This window comes from Chamaea fasciata, unplaced genomic scaffold (assembly GCF_029207755.1).
Source record: "Chamaea fasciata isolate MVZ Bird 193981 ecotype frontalis unplaced genomic scaffold, bChaFas1.0.hap1 SCAF_4, whole genome shotgun sequence".
Taxonomy (NCBI): domain Eukaryota; kingdom Metazoa; phylum Chordata; class Aves; order Passeriformes; family Sylviidae; genus Chamaea; species Chamaea fasciata.
Window position 1 is genome coordinate 44,210,727 of NW_027094089.1, and position 23,529 is coordinate 44,234,255.

Here is a 23,529-nt window from a genome sequence, read left to right on the forward strand (position 1 = left end):
TGGAGAAGAGAGATTTCCATGAATAGGAAGAAATTCTTCACTGAAGGGTGGTGAGACACTGGCTGCCCAGAGAAGTTGTGGATGCTCCATCCCTGGAGTAAGGCTAGGTTGAAGGGGGCTTGAGTAATCCATTCTGGAAGGTGTCTCTGGCCACTGGGGGGGAGGGGGGGGGATTGGAATTAGATGTTTAGGATGAGAGGACACTGTCTTAAGCTGCATCAGGGGAAATTTAGGTTGGACATGCAAAAGAATTTCTTCAAAGCCCAGGGAGGTGGTGAAGGTATTTAAGGAAAGACTGGATGTGGTGCTTAGTGCCAAGGTCTAGTTGACAAGGTGACTGTAGGGCACAAGATTGAACTCGATGGTCTCAAAGGTCTTTTCCAACCTGATTGATTCTGTGATTCTGTGGTCTTCAAGATCGCTTCCAACCCACACTGTTCTACGACTCAGCGGTCCTATGACACAGGGTGCCACAGGAGGTGATCAATGGGAAGGGGCTGAGCGAGGAAGCCCTCAGTATTCCCTGCCGCCGCGACGGGCGGCATTTCCGGCGCGGCTTGGCGAAAGAGAAGGACCAAAACAATAGCAGCGAGGTAGCCGGTGTCCCGCGGGGAGCTGCGCGGCGGGGGCGGCTGGACAGCTCCGCTGTGCGGCTGCTGCCGCGGGCGCGGCCGTTCCGCCCCGCCCGCGCTGCCCCGCGCCCGCCCGCCCGCCCGCTCGCCGCCCGCTCGCCATTTTGCGCCGGGCGCCGCCGCGGGCGCTGCTCACTCTGCGTCCCGGCCGCTGCTCACTCTGCGTCCCGGCCGCCCGCCCGGGCTGACGGCGCCCGGGCGCAGGAGGAGGAGGAGGACCAGGAGGCGCAGGGATGGACAGCGATCGGCTGGAGAGCCCGGTGAGTGCGGGGGGAACCGGCGGGGCGCGGCCGCCGGGGCGGAGTGCGTCGTCCCCCTTCTTGTGCTGCGGAGGGCGAAAGGGTGTGTGCCTGCCTGCCTGCCTGCCTGCCTGTCGGTCGGTCTGTCTGTCAGTCAGTCTGTCAGTACCCCCGGTGTGCGCCGGCAGGTTCGTCCGTGCCTGGCCGTCGGCGCAGCTGGGACGGCGGCCAGGGCTCGCTCGGAGCTCCGACGGGCGCGGTGCGCGGACGGGAGGCGCTCCCCGAGGGCGCCGGGCGGAGCGGGCGCTGCGCTGCCGTTGCCGCCGCCTGCGCCCGCCCGACACCCGGTGCTTGGCGGCGCGCGCTGCCAGGGGCGGCCGCGGGGGTCACGGAATTGCTGAAGAGCCGCACCGATCCACAGGCGGCTCTTTGTGAGACACATGAAAGACGTAAACAAACAAACAAATAAATAAATAAAGTTCCTGACTTGGAACTATTTCCTTAATGAATTCAAGACAGTTTCAGCCCTTAAATGTGAATTGCATGTCAGGAAAGCCTGTTGTTTAACCAGTCTGACACTTAATTTCTTTTTCTTTTTTTTTTTAACCTCGTCCCCCTTCATAAGCCAGCGAGCAAGCTAAACGAATGGACTCCTATTGTTAAGAACTATGGTTGCATTCGTTTCTCTAGGTCCTTGAGTGGAATTAAGACTACTCCCCTCCTTTCCTCCCCTGCATTGCAGACATGACCTAAAGATGAACTGAGTTTGCCTAGTGGCAATGCTCACTTCACTTGGAATGAATGCTGTCAGTGCTTTCATAAATGTTAATTGAGATTTGTTTTAACCAGAGAAGTGCCTCAAACCAGATAAAACTGTGTGCATTTATTCTGCAGAACTGGGGTTTGGTGGCATAGAGCAGTGCCATAAGTCTTGGTGGCTTGTGTTTTCCTGCACTTACACTTGTTTCTCCCTTTTTCTATCATGAAGGTTGCCATTAAGTGTATTGAAAGAGAGCTTATCTGCCCAGCATGCAAGGAATTGTTTACCCATCCACTGATCCTTCCCTGCCAGCACAATATCTGTCACAAATGTGTGAAAGAAATACTTTTTGCATCTGAAGACTCGTTTGCTGATGGAGGCTCTGAATCCTCTAATCAGAGTAGCCCTCGAATTAGAATCTCTGCTTCTAGCATGGACAGAATTGACAGGATTAATAAATCAGGTATGTGTCAGAATTTGTGCTTGTTTTCTTGATTTTATTATTAAACTGGCTTGAGCTGAATGGTATCTGCATTGGTAAAATGTCTTCCTGGTACTCCTGATGTGGTTATAGAGATGACTTAGGGATAGTGCTACTCTTGTTCATTTTGTGTCAAGAACAATGGCAATATTTTTAAGGACAATGCACTCTGTTTCATCTGTAATAGATTCATCTTTGTGACATTCTATAAATCTTTATAACCATTGTGTTTGTTTATTTCTGTATTTCAGTTACATGGAGATGCAATAGCATCATGTTCAGTAGCATGGAGATATAGATTTTGGCGATTTCATTGCCTGCCAGTGGTTTGCTCTGGTTTGCTCAGCCCCAGTGCAGTAGTTCTGACTTCCTTCTGAGCCTGTGTAGACTTTGCGAGCTTTTTTGTGCTGCCCACTTCATTATGCATACAATAAATAATTTTCCATTGGTTATGATTATTGCACAGTTGCAGATTTGAAGGACAGATGACTGTAAGCAGACAGCCCTAACAGCCTCCTTCACTGTGGTGTGCTCAAAGATTTAAGGATGCTTGGCTTTAGGACTCCTTATGCTCTGTGTGGTAGTGTGCTAAAAAGATTCTTGCAGTCTTCATAATCCATGGATGACTTGGTCTACTTTTATACAGATGCATTGAAAGTGCCTTGTGCACGCTTTACTTCTTCTTGAAGGATACCTCATCTTGGCTTTCAGGCTTTCTTCTGACATAATTATTCATTTTAAAACCACACTCTCCTGTGCTCTGGAAGAGTTACCAACAAGACAAACTCTAAAGCTCTATCTTACATTATGTGTTACTAAGGTTCATCCTTCCCAGTTTCACACATCAAATGTGCAATTTCACCAGCTTCTTTTAAACAACTATTTAGTACTGTTTAGTACTGAATTGTTAGTACTGATACTCTTTCAAATCAGTTTGTTAAGTAAAAAAACACTAGTCCTTGGTACTCCCCCTGCCACCACCACCCTGTCCTGAGATATATGTACACAAGTTGTTGCAGGAGTTCTAATCTTTAAATTCACTGTGATCTGCCACCACCTCAGCAAACTGGTGGGAATATATCTCCTCATCTGACCTGCAAACAGAGAGGTGATTGCTTTCCTGAAGACCTGTTTGATGAGTAGCAAGAGAGGATTGAGATTTGGAAATAATGAGCTTCCCCCCTCTTACCTCAAAGAGCGTTGGGCAGATGCACATTACAGGAAAATTATCATCTCAGTTCAGATTCGTAGAATGAAAAGCATATGGAAATGGAAGCATTAAAGAACAAATTTTTAAATTCAGATTAAACTGTCTTTGTTTCTAATGTTACAGGCATTATAGATAGCTTCATTGCTATATCGAGTGTGATATTTGCTCTCAGACCAGTTTGGTACCAGCAAAGCAATTTACATTTGCACAGTTGTTGTCTTGCATCTGAAGTACTCATAGTGTGCATTGTCTTGCTAAATTGGCTTTGTGATCTGTAGGGAAATTTTCAAGAAAACAGCTCCATAAGAGAGAAAATGTAAGGAAAACATCCAAAGTGGGGTCTCACATGCATAACAAACCCACTAGAACTTCTGGGAGGCTTGTGCAGAGCATGTCAGTGTCAAGATCTTAGTGTGAGATTTCAAATTGCATATGATACCTTGTTCCCAGTGTGGGGGTTTTATTTTTTTTTCCACTTAAAGAATTCCTGATGACTCCATAAGGAATGTAATCTTTTTAAAATGGGTTGGCATTTAAATTCTTGGTATGCCAGAAGGAGCTGGTCAGTATTTGGTCATGTTCTGTATTTGTTGTGCACACACAGCTTGCATTTACAAGTACAGTTTATTTTAATGTAAAAGGGACAGAACTTGTTGAAATGGAGTGTATGTGCTGCTTAAAATCCAGTGTGTTGGTTTAAAAATACCCCTCTGCTTATATTGTATTTAAAATCATTTTTAATTAACAAAATCTTGCTGCATATAGCATGAAAACGAAGGCTATTTCTTATTGCTCTTCCATTATCTCTAATGCTACTGTAATTACAGTGTTGGTGTAATTAAAGCATGTAATGTGGTTATGTTGACACTTGTGCAAATGTTTGAAATATCTCTCCCTGTGCCCCTCCTCTCCAATGCCTTATTTCTCCCTTTCCCCGTTCTGCTTAAATTTTACAGTTGTTTTATATGCTAGGAAATTAAACATTCTTGCCTTTCAACTCTACAGGAGTTTAACAGCCACAGGAGAGAAAAGAGTTGATTCTTTTCATTTGAACCATTGTAAACCAATGGCATATCTCATTTTTTGATGTCTAAACAGCTCTCTGTTCATTGTTTGCAGCCTCACAGAGGAGGTCTTTTGGGCGCAGAGGTAGAAATGCTTCACTTCTTGTGTTGGCTAGAGATAGTCTAGCATTTAGATTTCGAGTTAAATATTGTTGGTTAGCATATAGCTTTTTGTCAGTGGTCAAGTCCACAAAAAGGCTTTTGCAGTGAGCAAAGGTACAGCAAAGAAGTTCTATAAGGACAGCTTTTCATTCTGTGCAAGACTGATTTAAAGGTCAACTGGACTGGAATTCAGTTAAGGGTTGGATTATATATTTTTCCTTCTGTGTATATGACTGAGTATACACTGGAGGGTACAAAAATGCACACAGATCCACAGCAATCACCACACCACCTCCTCCACCCCCTGCTTTTTAATTTTCAGTTAACATGCTCAAGTTTCAATGAAACTGCTGTCTTAGTGGTAACCGAGTGTGGTTATTGGATTGTTCTTCCTTACATTTACAGGTCATGTTTGGCTATCACTTCTAAGTGGAATGTAAAATTGGCTCTTTATTTTATCTAAGCCCTCTTAATTTGGTGAGGAACAGATTGAAATTTACACCGTGTTGATATGAGTAGGTAGTTCTGAATTTCACAGTTTATCACAGCAGATGACTATGTGAGGAAAACTAAATATTTAACACTTACAGACTTGTAATATTTGGTTTGTCTAATGACATGATCAAGTTAAATGGTAGTCTTTTAATTATATCTCATTTCCGAAATTGAGCTTGTCTGAGCAGCTCAGCCACTGTGTTGACTTTTTCAATACCGATTACTTTTTTCTATATATAATGGTTGGTCAAAAACAGGAGAAAAATCCCCCAAATTCCTTGTTGCTACAGTATTGGCAGACACATGAGCAATCCATAGGAGTATGTTGTCCTTCAAGAAAGATGTGAACTGAGTCAAACACAAATCTGAATTTCACATTCAATGGAGGACTAAGCAGCTGATGGGAAGAGGAAGTTTAAATTGCCTCTGTTGAAGGCTGAAAGTGTCATGAAACAGAGATACCATATGATATCATCAGACCTCTCGGAAGGCTGTGTTTTCTCTTTTTGCAGAAAGCTCTTTTGTTTTGTGAAAAAAACAAAGTATCTGAAAGTAACATATTAGCTCTGCTGGCTTCACTTATGGGGCCTTTCCCTTCTTCCCTCTCCCTTCTCCCCTCTCCCATTTCCCTTTCCCCTTTCCCTCCCTTCTCCCTCTTCTCCCCTCTCTCCTCTTTCCCTGTTTACCCCTTCCCTTTGATATACCCATCCCCTTTTCCCCCTTCCCTTTTTCCTTCCCCCTAAAAACCCATCCAGAAACATTAACTGCGTTGTGGGGTGGCAGTATACATTTCTATTTAAAAAAACCCAACCTTTCAAGAGAATCCAGTTGACTTTTAAATCTTTTTTTCTTAAACTTTCACACATTTAATGTTCATGTCTTCCACAATGATAGAATTCTGGTAATACAGTTTACTTGAAAAACACAACTTTAAAATGTCTTATCCCTTTGCAAACCATTCACTGCAGCTAGGACTTTACAATATTTTACATGTTGGTACCTCTCCTTGGGAAGATGACATTTAAACATTGTCTTTAAAAGACATACTTAAGATTGCTCCTTGACTTGAGTCTTTGCAATCTGTATGGTAATTTTTGTGAGTCTGAGCATGAGTATATGTTGTGATTTTTTTTTTTTTTTTTTTTGCAACTGATTGAGTAACTTATTGCAAGTGGAGCAATCAGTTTACAAATCGCAGTAGAAAATTTCATGTGATGATTTCTAATAGTTCACTAAATACATATTTGCTTGTTGTAAACTGAATTGGCAAAGTGTAAAAGAGTGTGGGTAGGAACCAGGTTTCTCTGAGCTGCCGTCTAAATTTGTCTACAAAACCCAAGCGGTTTGTTGCTCTTTTGTTTTTCATGAGTGCTTTTTGTTTGTTTGGATTTTTTTTTTAATATAACCAGAATTTAGTTTCAGCAAATTGGATCCAATACAGACAGGAAAGACAGTGTCCAAAGTAATTATCACTTCATCAGTGCTTTCTTCTTAAGATATGAGTGTAGAAATCCTTTAAGCAGAAAGCAAACAAAAGTGTTAATATTTTAACACTCACAAGGCAAAAAGAGAATGTATTTCCTTATTTTCGAGTAATAAAATGGCAGAGCACGCCAAGGAGCTTAGCAAATAAATTTTCAGAATTTAAAAGAAGAAAAAAACCCCCAGCCTAGACTCTTGGAGTGCTATCAATGAAAAGGGATGAGACATCTGAAGGTGTGCAGGACTTCCTTGATACTGGATTGCTTTCCATAAACAATGTCACCAGTCTTTTCAGAGCATGGCTCATGATGACAGTCTCATTTCGGTCCACCACAGGCAGAATGAAAGGCCTCCATTGCAAAGAATATGAATTTCAGATTGTATTTTTAAACTTGACCACTGCACCATGTTTTTTTTTTCCTTGCTATCTTGCTTTGTCATTATTTGCTCTCTGCTCTAGCATACTACTTGTAGGCAGTCCCAGTATATGCCGCAATGTATGTTTATTTTGTTAGTTTCAGCAAATGTGTGTATTCTAGGTCACCTTTTGTAGCTGTTGTCTGCATGGCACTGCATGTGAAGTAATCTTTTTGTCTAGGACATTGTAGAAGTCTGTGTAGAAGATTCCTCTGTTCCTGTGTGCAGTACTAGCTTGGAGCATACACTGGAAGTACAGTTTGTGTTTCACTGTTGTTGCTGTGCCTTGCATGTGTGTGTTGCTGTGTATGCCAAGTCATAGGTACTGCAGGATGTGCAGTAATTAATTCACTTCAAGTAAGTACTAAAAAATGTGAAATCAGACAAAAATCTCTGCTCCCTTAGGCAGAGAGTTGCATATCTGTGCCTTGTGTCACCCATCCTGTTCCGTAAATGCAGCCTAGTTGTTCTGCTCAGAACTCACAGAAAGGCATGCAACCATGCTGGGTGGGAGATTGTCAGTGCATGCACACTTATCCATGCTCTGATTGTGACCTCTTAGCTGACAGTCACGCATAACTACCACAGGTCAAATTTCAAAGATATTTAGAGGTACTGATTCCTTACAGGAGTATTGGTTTGGTGTTTTGTTTGAAGCGAATGGAAAGGGCATGATAGGAATGGAAGTTTTGGATTGTTAGGTGGAGGAGCAACAGGAGAGCAGCCTAAGGCAAGTGTATTTTGGGTAGCAGCACAGGACACTTCAGAAAGCAATAAAGCATTAGCATTTTTGATGGGAAAACATTGGTTAAATACAAAGAAGAACAAATTTCTCTTTTGGAAGAAGAGCCAATTTCAACACTAAGAATTCATCTTTAAGTCATACCTACATTTAAAAAATTTTTAATGTTCTGGTTTCAGCTGGAATAGAGTTAATTGTGTACTGGAGTATATATTGGAGGGATAATAATAATAAAAAAAAGTAATACAAAAGAGAGAGAGTGGTAAAATCCAAGAGAAATAAGTGATGCACAATACAATTTTTCACCCAGTGCCCACCCTGTCACACCTGACTGCCCCTAGTTTATCTCCTGGACTTGACCTTCTATGGTTTGGAGTACCCCTTTGGCCGTTTGGGTCAGCTGTCCTGGTTGTTCTCCATCCTTGCTTTTCATGCACCTGCTCTCTGGTGAAGCATGGAAAATAGGAAAGTCTTGGATTTGGGGTAAGCACTACTTAGCAACAGCCAAAACATCGGTATGTAATAACCTTATACTGAATCCAAACCACAGCACTGTAAGAGCTACTAAGAAAATTATCTCTAACCCAGATGAAATCAGGAAAGTTAGTTATACCAATATGCAGTGCTCTCAAAGAGATCTTAAAACAATGCACCAGCACTACAGAAGATGGAGTTTTTTGTTTCTTTGTAAAGGCAAGCTGGGAGGATACAAGTGAAGCCTAAAGACTAGCTTAGCCTGCTTTTTAAATACATGAAGGATTCTTTCTGGTAGTTGCAGCCTGTGGGTTCGTGAGTGAGGTGGGATGCACTCCTGGTTTGATAACCTCCGGAATATTACCTTGTGAATAACCTCTGACTCTGTGTGAGCCATCTCCATAGCAGACTCAAAAGGCTTCTTAAGTTACTGGCTTTTCTTGAGCCTGTGATTTTATTTTGGAGAGAGGGGGACATTTGTGTGTAGCTGTTTGGTAGGAATGCAGCTTCTCTACAGCTCCCCCTTTAGAAATTAATAAAGATAGATATATGCTATTTAACAGATCCTTGTGGAGATCTGTAGTTCTTCAGTTCAGGGTAGAATAACCTCTCAGGTATAACTACCTCAGATTCCTCTTTGGTGTATGGGGCTTATTTAGCAGCCCTCCTTTATTGAGGCCTTTCAGGAGGGGTCAAGTCAGCCTCAGCATTTTTTGACTAAATGGTTTGGCTGAGATGCCATACTGTTCCCTCATTTTCCTGTTTTTTTAATGATACCTCTTGGGATGAGTAAAGTAAGTTTGTACACAGCCAAAGCAAACTTCAGGGAACTCAAGGTTGGCAATATATTTCTGTTGGTCTGGGAGTAAGATCATTTACTTCAATATATTAAGAAGCTGTTGCTCTCTATATAGGTAACCAGTTAGTCTAAAACTACTTGGCTTCCATGAGGTTTTGTGTTTATTGTTTCAAAAGGTTACAGCTTGAGTGCATCCAAAACTAGATAAAGAAGATGGAATTGGAACAGCTAAATTTATCTTCACATAAAATAGAAATTTAGAGTAGTAGTTTGTAATGTCCCTTGGAGTCAGCCATGACACTACCTTGTCAGGCCATTTGTATTCTTTGGCTTGGCAGACTGCATATGAATTAGTGTGGTACTGGTTTGGACAATGTGCTACAGTCTGGAATTGGTTCGTAAATTCCTGTGCTTCTTCTGAAATCTAAACCAGCTTGGTTTATGCTCATCCTAAATTGGGTTTTGGTGTCTACACAGGCAGAAAACGCAATTCACTGACTCCTAGATCAACTCTGGTTCCTTGTCCAAGTTGCCAGCGGGATATTGATCTCGGAGAGCGTGGCATCAATGGCTTATTTCGCAACTTCACTTTGGAAACCATTGTGGAAAGATACAGACAGGCAGCCAGGGCAGCCATTGCAATTATGTGTGATTTCTGCAAGCCTCCACCTCAGGAGTCCACAAAGAGCTGCATGGACTGCAGTGCAAGCTATTGCAATGAATGTTTCAAAATATACCATCCTTGGGGAACTGTGAAAGCCCAGCATGAATATGTAGGACCAACCACCAACTTCAGACCCAAGGTAAGTGTACTGTACCTGATAGAATTCAGGTTGCAGCATTCTCACGTAGCTGCAGACAGATCTGTGCAATGATGGTTGCTTTTTAGGACCATGACTGCTTTATTGACTATTGTTGTTAATTATTGAGTGAACCACAAGCTTTTGCTCCTTGCTGATGGTCAGGTGGCTGTTATTGAACAGGACATTGAGAACATACTTAAACGGTCCTGTAAAAATAGGGTTTTTTTACTTTGTGGAATGGATTGTGTTACTTGTGATTTGAGTCTGTCTTCTTTTTTTTTTTTTTTTTTTTTTTTTTTTTTTTTTTTTTTTTTTAAAGGTTTAATGAAAAGAGATCACAGAATATTCTAAGTTGGAAGGGACCCACAAGGATCATCAAGTCCAGCTTTTAAGTGAATGGTTCATGCAGGGATTGAATCCACACCCTTGGTGTTATTGGCACGTTGCTCTTCAGGATCTAGAATGGGACTGACTAGGGAGGATGCCTGTGTGTGATAGACTTAAAAACCCTGACACACCTGTCCTCTTCCATGTCCCCTTTGGGCACATCCCTTTTGGATGCTTTGTGCTTGAACTTGATCCATCACCAAGCATCTTCTTTCTCTCCTTCCTTGCATCTAACAGGAGCAAAAGTTGGAGTCAAGGTCTCCATTGTTATTACACCATAATTTTTTTATCTCTTGCAGAAAAGATAAAAATATTATGGCAAAATTTCTACTTTATACACCGGTGCTGCTGTTGCTGCATTCAGACAAAACAGTGATAACAAAATGCCACTACCTTTGCGTCTCGTGCTGATTGCGGTGCAGTATGTGGCAGGCCCGTATTGAATTTGTTACATCACAGATATTACATATCACAGATGCCATCTTGCTAACCAGGGACCACAATAATGGCTCTAAATGTTCCAGCACATGCTGTGTGCCTGTGCATCCTTGCTGGAAGTCCCACAGATGCCTGAAATGCTGATAGTCAAGGAGTCCTGATTAATTATGATTAAATTAGGTAAATTTGATTATTGTGCAATGTGTAAGAAGCTCTTGACTGCTGATGTACCTTCCTTCTGAGACTGGAAAAAATTGAGCATCTAAAGTTAGCAAGCTGGCTTATCAAGAAGTTCACTTGGTAGTGTTTTCCTTGAATCTAAAACATTAATTCCAGTTAAGAGTGAGCACGTGCTTCAAATGCCTTCAAATGTGCTTGCACACACATTGTGTGAAATGTCCCTCTATTGGATAAATGAGAAAGGTGAAAGTTCGCATACTGTCTTCTAGCTCTTGCTTTAAAATGCTATACAGCTCCTTAAAAACTTCTCTTCTATGGCATCTAAATCCTCACAGCTGCAACATTGCTATTTGAAAATACCAAAGGCATCTTATGATCCCTGTGGACTCCTAAAAGTGCCCTATGGTGTGATACTGCATGCAGACTGAATTAAGGATTAAGTCAGTAGTTGAATTCTCTTGAAGCAGAGCAAAATGTGGTGAAGTGGTTTAGATTATTCTGATGCTGATGTATTGAGTGTGTGTGCCTATGTGGGATTTAGCATTTCTAATTATATATGAAGACAGGAAGAGGGGAAAAAAGGAGAAAAGCATCGTGTAGTTCACTTTAGATACATCTACTTTTTTTAAAACTTTCCAGCAGTGGTAAGCTGATCCTAACTGTGCTTTTATAGAAACTTTTCTGATAACTGTTTGAGCTTAATATAAAGAAGGAAAAGTGCATTTTTCATTGCACTGCACTTTTAAGACCTGAGCTAAAAGCATGAAGTATTTGTTGATTTCCTAAAAAATATCTTCAGTCACCACTTTAATTTACAACCAAGCTGGAGAGCACTTTGTAGCATGTGTGCTGGGGATGGGAGCAATACATAATGGGCTGATGGTTCTTGAATTTTGAGAGAAGACCGAGCAGTCTGCTGACCTCTGCTGTCTCTTGCTTGCAGGCTGTAATTCTTGCTTATATGAGGAGTTGAAGAAATATATGGATTTTCTGTGAGGTGTGGCTATACACTGCTGTGGAACAATTATTTCCACAGACTAACTGAATGAATGTAGTTTTTTGGAGATGTTTGCCTGCACAGCTGATTTTTTTGGCAGCTTCCTTTTTTCCCTTTTTTATTTCCTTCCAAATCCAGTAGTCAATCCAAATGGGATTGCTAATTGCATATTTGGCTTAATAATAGTCTTAGGGTGCTGGTGAGACTGGTAATTTTGGGCTTTTCACCATAGCCCAAGACAACATTTGAGACTTGAAAGCTTGTTTCAGGTTTTAGCTTATTCTATCCATATTTGTGCTGCTCACAATTTTCTGTTTTTCTGACGTTTCTTGTGTGGGGGCATATTGAAACTGGAAAACTTCCTCAAAAGCTCCTATTTGGTACCTTCTGTGGAATAGATGATCCAAATGTTGTCTTTCAGTGCTCTAGAATGAGGCAAAGCAAGCATTGTTTGTTTTTTTTAAACCAACACACACATGCGCACACACACACACACACACACACACACACACACACACACACACACACACACGCGCTTTATATGATTTAATCTGTTCCCTGAGCCTGGAGTTGAGCGGAACTTTTTTTAACTCTTTGAGCACTTACTTCAACAAGTTCAGCTTTTGAAAGATGATTTTTAGCAAGCACCGGCTTTCTCGCAATGCTATTTGAGCTAATCCTGGAAGTAGGACTCAGTGTGAACAGCTTGAAACTGGAGTCAGGCAGGAAGATTGAAACACTGGAGTGTTTTGCCTTTAAAATGACTGTAGCTGATGGTGTTGGCTGCACTGTGTTGCTCCAAGAGCAATAGCTATGTGACTTATCAAAATCTAGTTTAGACTTAAATTGCTACAGTGTTATGTCAGCTCTTGCTTTAAGAAACTGTTCATAGCTCTTGAAGCTGTTCATTGCAAGAGACGCTGGCATGAGCATGGTTAAGACTAACAAGCTGGGTGTGTTATATATTGCATTTACACCTCTGAGCAGGAGTGTAGGGTGCTGGAGGCATTGCAAACAACATGGGTAGGGTTTAGCAAAAGATTGATTGCTATATGGAGGCTACACAGACACTGCTAGAGGTTTACTTACTGTAAACCTTGTGAAACTGTGTGTGTTCATCTGCTCACTTTCAATGGCATTGACAAATATAAAAGGTCGAAGATAAACTGACTATAAAAAGTTCATTGATGAAATCACATGCTGCTTTGGGTTGATTGTTTCGATTTTTTGTTGAGAGCCTCCATTTTTGGAAGTACACTGTATTGTCTCTGCTCCTTTCCCTTTTTTCCCCACAGATTTTGATGTGTCCAGAACATGAAATGGAGAGAGTAAACATGTACTGTGAAATCTGCAGAAGGCCTGTTTGTCATCTTTGCAAACTGGGTGGAGGTCATGCAAACCATAGAGTAACAACCATGAGCACTGCCTACAAAACCCTTAAGGTAAAAGAAAATATTTGGACCTGGCCTTAATAAGGGGAAGAATACTTTTGATGTGAGGGCAAACTCCCACTGGATAGAAGCCAGAATGTGTATTTAGGAGGCCCTGCACTAGTCTTGAGACCTGTTGTTGTGCAACACTGGTTGATGTATATATTAATGTGATGTAGGGTACATTTTAGAAACTAAACTCTGCTTGCTATGATGCTTGAAACATAACACTTGAAATATGCTTTCATTTTATTTCAGCTAATTGTACAGCAGTACAGACAGTGGAGAAGGTCTAGGCAGTTAATCAACTTTACAATCAACTTTTTTTAATATAAGTGTTCAGGTATCTTATAGCTAGTGGTAGAGGATACTGGAGAAGCACTTCTGAAAAATTTGCATCTGAAGTATCTGTTGATATCTTTGTATGTATCTTTATGTTTCTGAAGCTGCATAGTTGTTAATTTCCTAAGCAAAGCACAACAGAGAAAACTTACGAACATCAATTTGTTATTAAAGACGGCACCTACTTTCTCTTCTTCCTTTTTTTCCTCTCTTGCTGTCAGGAGGAAAAAAAAAGGAAAAGAAAAGACCAGATTAGCCTGCCTTGTGGTCTTTGGCCTCCTCACCAGTTGGCAAGGCTTTTCCTGTACAGCCGCTAACTCTTGCAGCTAAGGAAGCACAGGGACAAATCTGTGATTTGAACTACTCATTTTTCTAGCAACTCTTACTACAAATGGGTTAATAACTATCAACTCCCTTCTGTAATTTTAATGTCCTGAAGCCTCTTTTTCCCAGTCTAAGAGAGGGCAATTCCTGCTTGATTGGGAGCCAACTGACAGTTACCTCTGATCCCTAGAGCCTGTGCCACCAGTTTTGCTCACAGTTGCTTTGCAGTCACTCCAGGTCACCAAACAATTCTCCACAGGACTGCTGCTCATAACTGGCATCACGCTGTTGTCCTTGTGGCTTGATAAACTTTGTGCTGGTTGTCACTTTGTGTGGAATGCCCTATTCTTGCTGTTTTACTTCAACAGGAGAAACTTTCAAAAGATATTGAGTACCTCATCAGTAAGGAGAGCCAAGTGAAATCTCACATCACACAGCTGGATCTGCTGCTGAAAGAAACAGAGGTAAGAGTGGCTTGCAAGTTGTCTGGGATTGGCCTTTGCACAGACACAGGAAGGAATCAAAACTGTTTTCAGTGAAGTGTTTCAAACTTTGGGTTTTTCAGTAAAGTAGTAAAACAATTTTTGAACAGTTTGTTGTAGTACTGAATCACACACGGTAAGACCTAGTCCTGCCAGTATAGGAAGTAGACAGAGGGAAGTTCATTTTTGGGTGCTGCTGTAAATTTAAATGAAATAAAACTTACTTGATGCCTTAACCAAAGTGGGTTAAACATAGGGCATTTGTGTATTTATGATGGTGCACTATTTAAGCTGCCTTGAGAAAGTCAGAATTGAGGGAAAAATCTCCCTGCAGAAGAGTCACATACAAGCTGAAAAATATCAAGGCAGAAATTGCAGAAGCTCCTGGTCTGGTGTATCTTGATTACAGATTGCCTCTGTGTTTTGCAGTTCCTTTTATCCCGGGCAGTAGTCAGGGGTGGCACTATGTTCAGAGAAGCTGGGCTGCGTCCTCAGTTCAGGGTGATTAGGGAAGGTGGAAGAGCATGTAGCTCTTGGGCAGGAAGACTTCAGAGACTGACATGTTTTTACAGTGCTCTTTTGTGAGCTATCTAGAAAAATGTAATGCATAACTCAAGGTGTAATCAGAGGAGTACTCTCCTCTTTTCATTCTCTGTTAAAGACAGCAAATGCTGACTAGCTTGGGTGGTGTGCTGTTCTCATTTTTGGTGCTGAATAGCATAACAAAGCTCATTAGTCTTGTCTGTCAAATGGATGACTAGATTACTGTGATGTCTTGAACAACCTTAAGTATGTTTCTGTACAGAGCCACAACAATATAGAATCTGTCTGAAATGTCTTTTGTTTGCTCCTAGTGCAACAGTGAAAGGGCTAAACAAGAAGCATCTCAGAGTTTTGAGAAATTATATCATGTCCTGGAAGAGAAGAAATCTGCAGCTCTTAGGGCAATTGAAACTTCTAAGAATATAAGGTTGAAAAAATTGCAAACACAAGTGGAAGAATACCAAGGGCTCCTGGAAAATAATGGCCTTGTAGGATATGCTCAAGAAGTGCTTAAAGAAACTGATCCCTCCTGTTTCGTTCAAACAGCAAAACAACTTCATGTCAGGTATCTTAAATATCTTCTGTTTGAGGTTCAGGTACTGTTCCAGGATGTCCGTGCAATTTTATTCTTGGGTGATGGTAGTGGTCATGTTCAGTTGGAATTCCTGTATTAGAGTGTGCATTAGGAAACAACACTCTGGAGACTAGTGCTCTTGTCCTATATGCCTATTCTTGTTCAGTGGGATGGCAGTGGAAGGGTAGTCAGTTTAGCTCCCTGACAAATTCCTTGTCTCAGAGATTTTATCAGGTATTTGCAAGTTAATCTAAAAGGTCTCTTCTGGCTTTAAGCTCTTTGTGTTCTCTACTGGCTCACATCAGTTTTGTTCTTTGAACATAGTTCTCCAAATTGTTTAAATGCTTTGCCAACTGAATGACTACCTGTTCATTATCTTTACACTGATCTACAAAAGGTCTTTAAATTTTGCGTTTGAGAATCTTTCTAGAGAGAGAGAAATTTCTGGGAGACATCAGTAAAAGCATCAACATGGAAGGAGAAAACTTTTTTTTTTTAAGCAAAATCCATCATTTTTACTTTAGGTACTGTCCAACTTTAATTGCCTTTTTTTCTCTTGTGCCATCCCACTTCTGTTTTTTTAGAATCCAAAAAGCTACTGAGTCTCTGAGGAGCTTTAGGCCAGCAGCTGAAACCACTTTTGAAGACTTTGTGGTGGACACTGCTAAGGAAGAAGATATTCTTGGTGACTTGTCCTTCCATTCCAATGGTAAAATCTGAGAGCATTAGGTCTTTCTCAAGTTTTAGCTTTAAGGGCTTCTCTGCAGAAAGGCCGAACTTGCACAGGGCAGCAGTTGCAGAGCTCAGTGTTGTGACTTGCATTGTTCCTTCTTGTCTTCACAATTCAGAAAGCATTACCTGGCAGCAATGATAGTTTCAGCTTTTATAAAGAAGCTAAGATGGCATTGCCTTCAGTACTAGCTTGCATTGCCTTCCAAAATACTGTAGTTACATCGCACTCAAGTCTTTCTAAATGCTTTTTATTGCATGACAGAAAATAATAGTTTTTAAAGCTGCCAGCAAAAAAAGGTTCAAGCCTTTCAGAGTAAAAACAGAAAATAGGGGATTTATTTAAGTGTATGAACAGAGAACCATCCTCATCTACTCCTTTTAACTGAGTCAGATTCCCCCCTTTAAAAGTGCTATAGCTCAACAAAGGGCTTATATCTTGGTTTAAGACAGTTTTAAGAGGTGGATGCTTTAAAGTGAGTTTCCTCCTCATATAGTTTTAACCAATCCCTTTCCATCAATAGGGAAAAACAAATATGAGTAGATAGAAGTGAAAAAATAACAATTTACTAAAAACCAAAATAGCATCAGGCCAAAAATAACAGTAATAGTCCCAAGTTACAAAATGGCTGAAATCTCACAGGAGCGCAGATAGATGTGGAGTACAGTAACATTTTGGGTTACCCAGGACTGGTTATATGGTTAACTCCAAAACAAAATGTATGTAAATTTCTGAGGTTTTTTTCCCTCATGTGTTCCAGGTCTAGAAATACCAGAAATTAATGAAGAGCAGAGCAGAATGTACAACAAAGCTCTGATCAGCTGGGAATGCCCTGGGAAGACAGAATCAGCTGATATCTATGTTCTTGAGTATCATAAACTTAATAAAGAAGAGGAGAGTGTGACATGGCAGAAGACTGAAGTCTGTGGCAAGAGCAAAGTATTGTCTGATCTTGATAATGACAGCAGCTATGCATTTAGAGTTCGAGGATACAAAGGGTCCATCTGTAGCTCTTGGAGCAGAGAAGTTATTATGCGTACTCCTCCAGCTCCAGGTATGGGGTTTTCTTATGTCTGTCAGGACTTGGACTTTGATTTCTGGGCTTTTTTTCTAGTTCAGGATAGTCTATGACTGTGATTTTTTTAAGAGCTGAAAGTAGTTTCCAGTCAATGCCAGATGTCTCCTACTGAAACTGTTACCAGTTCCATAAATGTTTAGAAACACTGTTAGAGATTAAGTAGGTAACATACAGACACTGTTAGCTTGCTTGGTATTCCTGGTAGCCTTTAAAAGTGACAAATTCTAATGCCAGTAGGACTTAAAATTTAGCTTATAAGTACAGAAGACCAAATACATAACTAAGAAGAATTTTTTTGGGATACTGTTTTTCAGTTTTCAGTTTTCTTTTCGATGACAAATGTGGGTACAACTATGAACATCTTCAGCTGAACCCAAGAAGAACCTCTGTGGAAAGTAGGGCTGGATTTCCTTTGCTTTTGGGATCTGAGCGCTTGCAGGTTGGATGCTACACAACCCTGGATTACATCATTGGTGACACTGGGATTGCCAAAGGGAAGCACTTCTGGGCTTTTAGTGTGGAAGCCTATTCATACCTGGTGAAAGTGGGAGTTGTTCCTAGCAGCAAGATACAGAAATTGTTCCACAATACCCATGATGTGAACAGTCCAAGGTAAATTGCATACTCTTACTTTAATGCATGTTTGACATAAGGAGATGGCTTTTTAAAAAGTAAATTTAGAGCAGGTGTGGTCTCAGTTAGTATGCAAGGTGAACCTAACCAGTGAAAAATTTGAGAGATATGGTGTAAGCAGGTTGTCCCATTCGTCCCTTAATATTAGCAGAAAGATGTCCTTACTATCCAGAGTCCTATTTTCTTTCTTTTTGAGAAAGAAGTCACGTTCCTGTAGATGCCAAGGAATGTCAGTTAAAGCAAGAAGGTTAAAAATGAGTGTAAGTTTTAAGATTAAAGCAATGCTTAATTATCAGTAGTAAGACTCTGCCTTAATTCCCTTAACATACAAGGTTTGGCAGGCTTTCAGAGGTACAGTGTTTACTGAACATATTTGTATGTTTTTGCAGTAGCTGTGTCACAGTGGCTTCCAAGTCACTGGCTTACCCCAGGCTACACATTTACATAACTGTATTGGAGTGCTACTGAGCACAAGCCAAAGTACAGTGGACAAACCAGTAAAAAGATTGCCATCTCACAAGTACAGTTGTAGCAAGCCTGGATGTGTATAGGAACTGCAGGCAGGGAGGCTATCTCCTGGGGACTCCTTTTCTGAATTTAACAAATATTTGGCTTCCTCCTGTATAACATGCGGGAAATGTGTCAGTGCAATCCTGAGCTGCTTAAGGCCAGATGAAGCCATTTGCAGAGTGAGAAATTAGATCTAAATTTGCTGATTTCTTTTTCCTTCTCCACACAGATATCTGCAAAATTTTAGCTGACACAGAAACAACTACCCCCACAAGCATCCCAAAACTGAAATCTTATGTAGGGAATGTCTGTACTGAAGGATTGTATGCTTCTCCATGTGTCTTTATCTGAGGACAGAGGTGGAGGAAGCATGTAGACTGACCAAATATGTCTGCAGATTCTTCAGTAACCAGCTGGGAAACTGTCAGAGAAGTCTTCAGACAGAGCACTTTTAAAAAAGCCCCCAAACTTAAACCACTAAAACAGTACCTTTTGTTTTGTGAATTTTACGGATACTACAACATAGCAGCATCATGGAAAACTCACAGGACATGTTCTAGTATGTAAGGATTGGTCATACTTGCTAAGTTACTTCTCAAGTTAACTAATTTACTGTACCTGTAGTTTCATTAATTTTTGCCTAGCATAAGTACATTTAGATACATCCACTCCTTAGTAAAGCCTTCTGTGGTCTTGTCCTTATTGGAGTTCAGCTGTTATTAATTGTTTGAAGTAACACAAGTGAGTCTGCTTCACCTACTAAATGCATCTTTCTTCCTGGCTTAAGTATGTATCACTGGTGTAAGCAAAGCCTGGTGGGATGAGTGCTGTGACTGGAGTGCTCTGTTGGTTAGAGGCTCTTCGGAGGGACAGGCAGGACAAATGAGGTGGGAGTGGCACTATCTGTAACATAATGTCTGGAATGTGTATGGAGCCTGCAATTAGCAGTGCTGCAGTTGAGACCCTCTGGGTAAGGATTAAGGGACAAACAAAGGGGATGTCATTGTGGGAATCTTCTACAGGCCACAATGCCAAGATGAGGATGCTGATGAATTATTCCTTAAGGAACTAAGGAATATCTCTGAATCAACCACCCTTGTCTCTGTTGGGCACTTCAGCTTGGCCAGATGGTATCTGGGAGCACTACACAGATGATACAAACAGGTCCAGAAGAGTCCTAAAACACATGGATGGCAACTTCTTGGTATGAGTACTAAGGGAGCCAGCTGGGAAAGGTGCCCTTCTTGATTCTTTCCTTGTCAACAGAGAGGATCTCTTGAGCAAAGTGGGGATGAGTGGCTGTCTTGGCCACAGCAACCGCAAAGCGATTAAGTTTAAAATCTCTGTTCTCAGGAGGAAAAGTGCCAGCAAAACTTCAACTCTGGACATGAGGAGAACAAACTTCAGGGCTGCTCAGGGTTCTAGTCAGTAAAGTCCCCTGGGAGATCACTATTGAAGGTGCTGAGGTCCATCAGTGCTGGTCACTTTTTAAGCATCACCTCCTAAGGGCTCAGGAGCAGGCAATTCCAAAATGTCAGAAGTCAAGCAGGTGAGACAGAACGGTGGCTTGGGTGACCAGAGTTTTTCTAGAGCTAAGGCAAAAAAAAAAGAAAAAAAAGAAAGAAAGGGAAAAAAAAGGATATGGCCAATAGAAGCAAGGTTGGGCAATGTGGGAGAAATAAAGAGATGCTGCTTGACGTTTGAGGGAGAAAATTCGTGTGGCCAAAGCCCAACTGGAGTTGAAGCTGGCCAGAACTGTGGGGAACAATAAAAAGTTTTTTAAAAACACATTAATAGCAAAAGGCAGTCAGAAATATCATTGGCCTGTTACAGAGGAGTATGGTCACCTCACTAAGAGGGACAGAGACAAGACAGGTATGTTTAATGCTTTATTTGGTTTTCAACACCAGTGGTGGGCTTTGGGGGGTCCTAGAACTTCAGGACCACGACGGTGAGAATTATAAACTCCCAGCCAATACCAAATTAGTGCAGGATTTGCTGTTGCAACTGAACCCCCGTAAGTCTGTGGGGCTTAATGGGATTCATCCTAGGGAGCTGGCTGATGTCACTGTGAAACCTCTCTGATGTTTCAATGGTCTTTGGAGGTGCCAGTCAATTGGAAGCTGGCAAATGTTGTCCCTGTTTTCAAGACTGGCAAGAAAGATGACCCTGATAACTACAGGCCTATCAGTCTCACTTCAGTGACTGGTAAATTTATGGAGAAGATTTTTCTGGGAATTACTGAACAACAGCTGAAGGACAATGCAGTCACGAGGGGAAAGTCCTGCTTGAAAAGCTTACTTTTCTTACAAAGGTAACCCACTGAGCTGACAAAGGGAAGCCAGTTGGTGTAATCTCTTTTGATTTCAGTAAAGTTTTTTGATGCTGTCTCTCCCAGGATTCCTCTTGTCAAACTATTCAGCACATGGCTGGATAAACACATCGTGTGATGGGTAAGCAACTGGATCAGGGGTCAGGCACAAAGGGTTATGGTGAATGGGGTGACACCAGACTGGTGATCTGTCACTACTGGATGTCCCTAGTGGAGACCAGTGGATGTAATCTTCATGGATTTCGTCAGAGCTTTCAATACCGTCTCTTTTACTGGATAAAATATCTAGTGTTCAGCTGGATGAAAATGCCATGCAAGAGGTTAGAAACTGGCTCAGGGGTCAGGCACAAAGGGTTACAGTGAATGGAGTGACATCAGACTGGTGACCTGTCACTAGTGGGATTTCACAGGGCTCTATCCTCAGCTCTGTGCTCTTCATCTGCATAAACGGCTTGGACACAGGACTGGAAGGGTTACTAAGCAAGTTTGCAGATGATACAAAACTGGGAGGAGCTGTTAACTCCCTCCAGGGCAGGGAGGTCCTGAAGAGAGACCTTGACAAATGAGAGGACTGGGCAGGCCCCAACTGTATGAAATTCAACAAGGGCAAATGCTGGATTCTGCACCTGGGATGGGGCAACCCTGGATGTACAGACAGATGGGGAAAGGAGAGGCTGGAAAGCAGTGTTCTAGAAGGGGCCCTGGGTGTCCTGTTCAATAGCAAGTTGAACATGATCTAGCAGTGCCCCTGGCAGCCAGGAGGGCCAACCCTGTCCTGGGGGGCATCAGGCTCAGCATCACAGCCAGGCAAGGGAGGGGATTGTCCTGCTCTGTTCTGAGCTGGGTTGGCCTCACCTCAGGTGCTGGGGGCAGTTTTGGATGCTACAATACAAAAAAGACATTGAGCTGTTAGAGAGTGTCCAAAGGAGGGCCATGAAGATTTTGAAGAGTCTGGAGGGAAAGCCTTATAAGGAGTGACTGAAGTCACTTGGTTTGCACAGCCTGGGGAAGAGGGAATTGAGAGGAGCAGAGAGGCAGACACTGATTTCTTTTCTTTGGTGGCCATTGACAGAAGGAGGCAATGACATAAAACTGTGTCATGGGCAGCTTAGGCTGGATATTAGGAAAAGGTTTTTCACCCAGAGGGTGGTTGGACACTGGAGCAGGCTCCCTGGGGAAGTGGTTACAGCACCAACCTGCCAGAGCTTAAGAGGCATATGGACAATGCTCTCAGGCACATGGTGTAACTCTTACAGTTGTCCTGTGCAGGGCCAGGACTTGGACTTTGATGATTTTTGTGATTTCCTTCTAAGTTAGGATATTCTATGATTCTATGATTTTTTAGCCACCCAAGTTTTTCTTGGGTGATCATGTGGTGTTGTCTCTCTTACAGAAATGTTTTCTCCAGTTCACATCACTGATCCCACTTCAGCATTTGACAAAAGAACATATTTTTTTCTGTTTCAGATACGAGCAAGACAGTGGTCATGACAGTGGGAGTGAAGATGCCTTCTTTGACTCATCGCAGCCTTGCACACTGGTCACTTTAGGCATGAAGAAGTTCTTTATCCCTGCTGCACCTGCTGCTCCCAAGGATCCAGCAAGCAGAATCCTTCCCCTGCCATCATGCTTGGGCATTTGCCTTGACTGTGACAGAGGCAGGGTAGGGTTTTACGATGCGGGCTGTATGAAGTGCCTCTATGAATGTGAGGTGGATTGTTCTGGCTTAATGTACCCAGCATTTGCTTTAATGGGCGGTGCAGCAGTGCATCTTGAGGAAGCTGTCACAACCAAGTACAGGGAGTACCACAATGACATCTAGTGCAGTAATCTCTTCCTCTTGCTGTTCTGAAACAGGAAATGAAAGCAGAAGAATTCTACTTTAGCTTTTAGTCCTGATAAATTATATTCTACCTTGTGTTGCTCACAAGCCTCTGGCCTGTTGTTTTTTAAAATAAATGCTCCAGGCACTTCCTGCACCAGAGGAATTCTCCTGCCTTTCCTGTGATCTGTGCAATGCTGTTCTCTACAGACTTATTTTCCTGGGGGAAGCAGGGAAAAAGTCTGACTAGCAACCAAAATTTACTTTTCAGGACTAGCAACCAAAACTTACTCTTCAGGGTAGAAGTCTGCCTTTTATTTAACTTAAATCCTTACATAGTCAGTTTTGTATTTAATGAAGTCAAAGCTGACAGTGTGTGATTGCCATTCTCCTTTTAAGAAATCTGCCTGAATGCCTTTGTGGGGTCAAATGCTTTCCAGCTAATCCCTGAGCACCAGCTGGGCCTTTCAGGACAAAATAGCATATAAAAAAAATAAAAGAGGAAGAAATTAGAAATGGTGTTGAATGTTTAAGTTATACTTGGAATGATGAAGGTAAACTTGAATCTGATTGCATGTTTATACCTTTAATGTGATTGTAAGTTAAAACTCAAATTATGACACTTTGTGTCATATAGTTGGTGGCATAATGGTAGGTTTCTTTATTCTTCCAGGCTTTTACTATAAGCTATCTAAAAGAAAGTGCAATTGTACCTTAAATGTCAGAATCTGGAGTCAAAAATTAGAAATTTTTGCATGTGTGAATAATAGTACCTGGTATTTAGGCAAAAACTCTTTGCTGAATTGCTGAGATGAATAATCCTATGTGAATTTAAAAAATCAGGTATTTCTTTTCATACTTGCTTTTATAGGTACTTTTTTTAATCTAGTAGCAGCTTGGATTTTTCTTAGTAAGGATGTTAAAAATGCACTGGTTCAGTTTTGTGACCTAATTTCTGCCTTAAAGGATGTCTCCCTTCAAATTTCAGTTCCTCTAATGTTAAAAACTGTATGACATAGTAGTTTTT

At 41.6% G+C, this 23,529-nt stretch overlaps 1 protein-coding gene across 1 annotated transcript; it reads left to right on the plus strand.

Annotated features, from left to right (window-relative positions):
• The first annotated feature begins 805 nt into the window (after window positions 1–805).
• TRIM36 (tripartite motif containing 36) lies at window positions 806–23,282 on the plus strand. Its single transcript, XM_066181407.1, has 10 exons — window positions 806–892; window positions 1,860–2,094; window positions 9,375–9,700; window positions 12,998–13,144; window positions 14,167–14,262; window positions 15,135–15,388; window positions 15,982–16,106; window positions 16,888–17,181; window positions 17,520–17,817; window positions 22,148–23,282. The coding sequence occupies exons 1-10, from the start codon at window positions 866–868 to the stop codon at window positions 22,500–22,502; spliced, it is 2,157 nt and encodes a 718-aa protein (XP_066037504.1). The 5' UTR covers window positions 806–865; the 3' UTR covers window positions 22,503–23,282.
• Window positions 23,283–23,529: the final 247 nt, after the last annotated feature.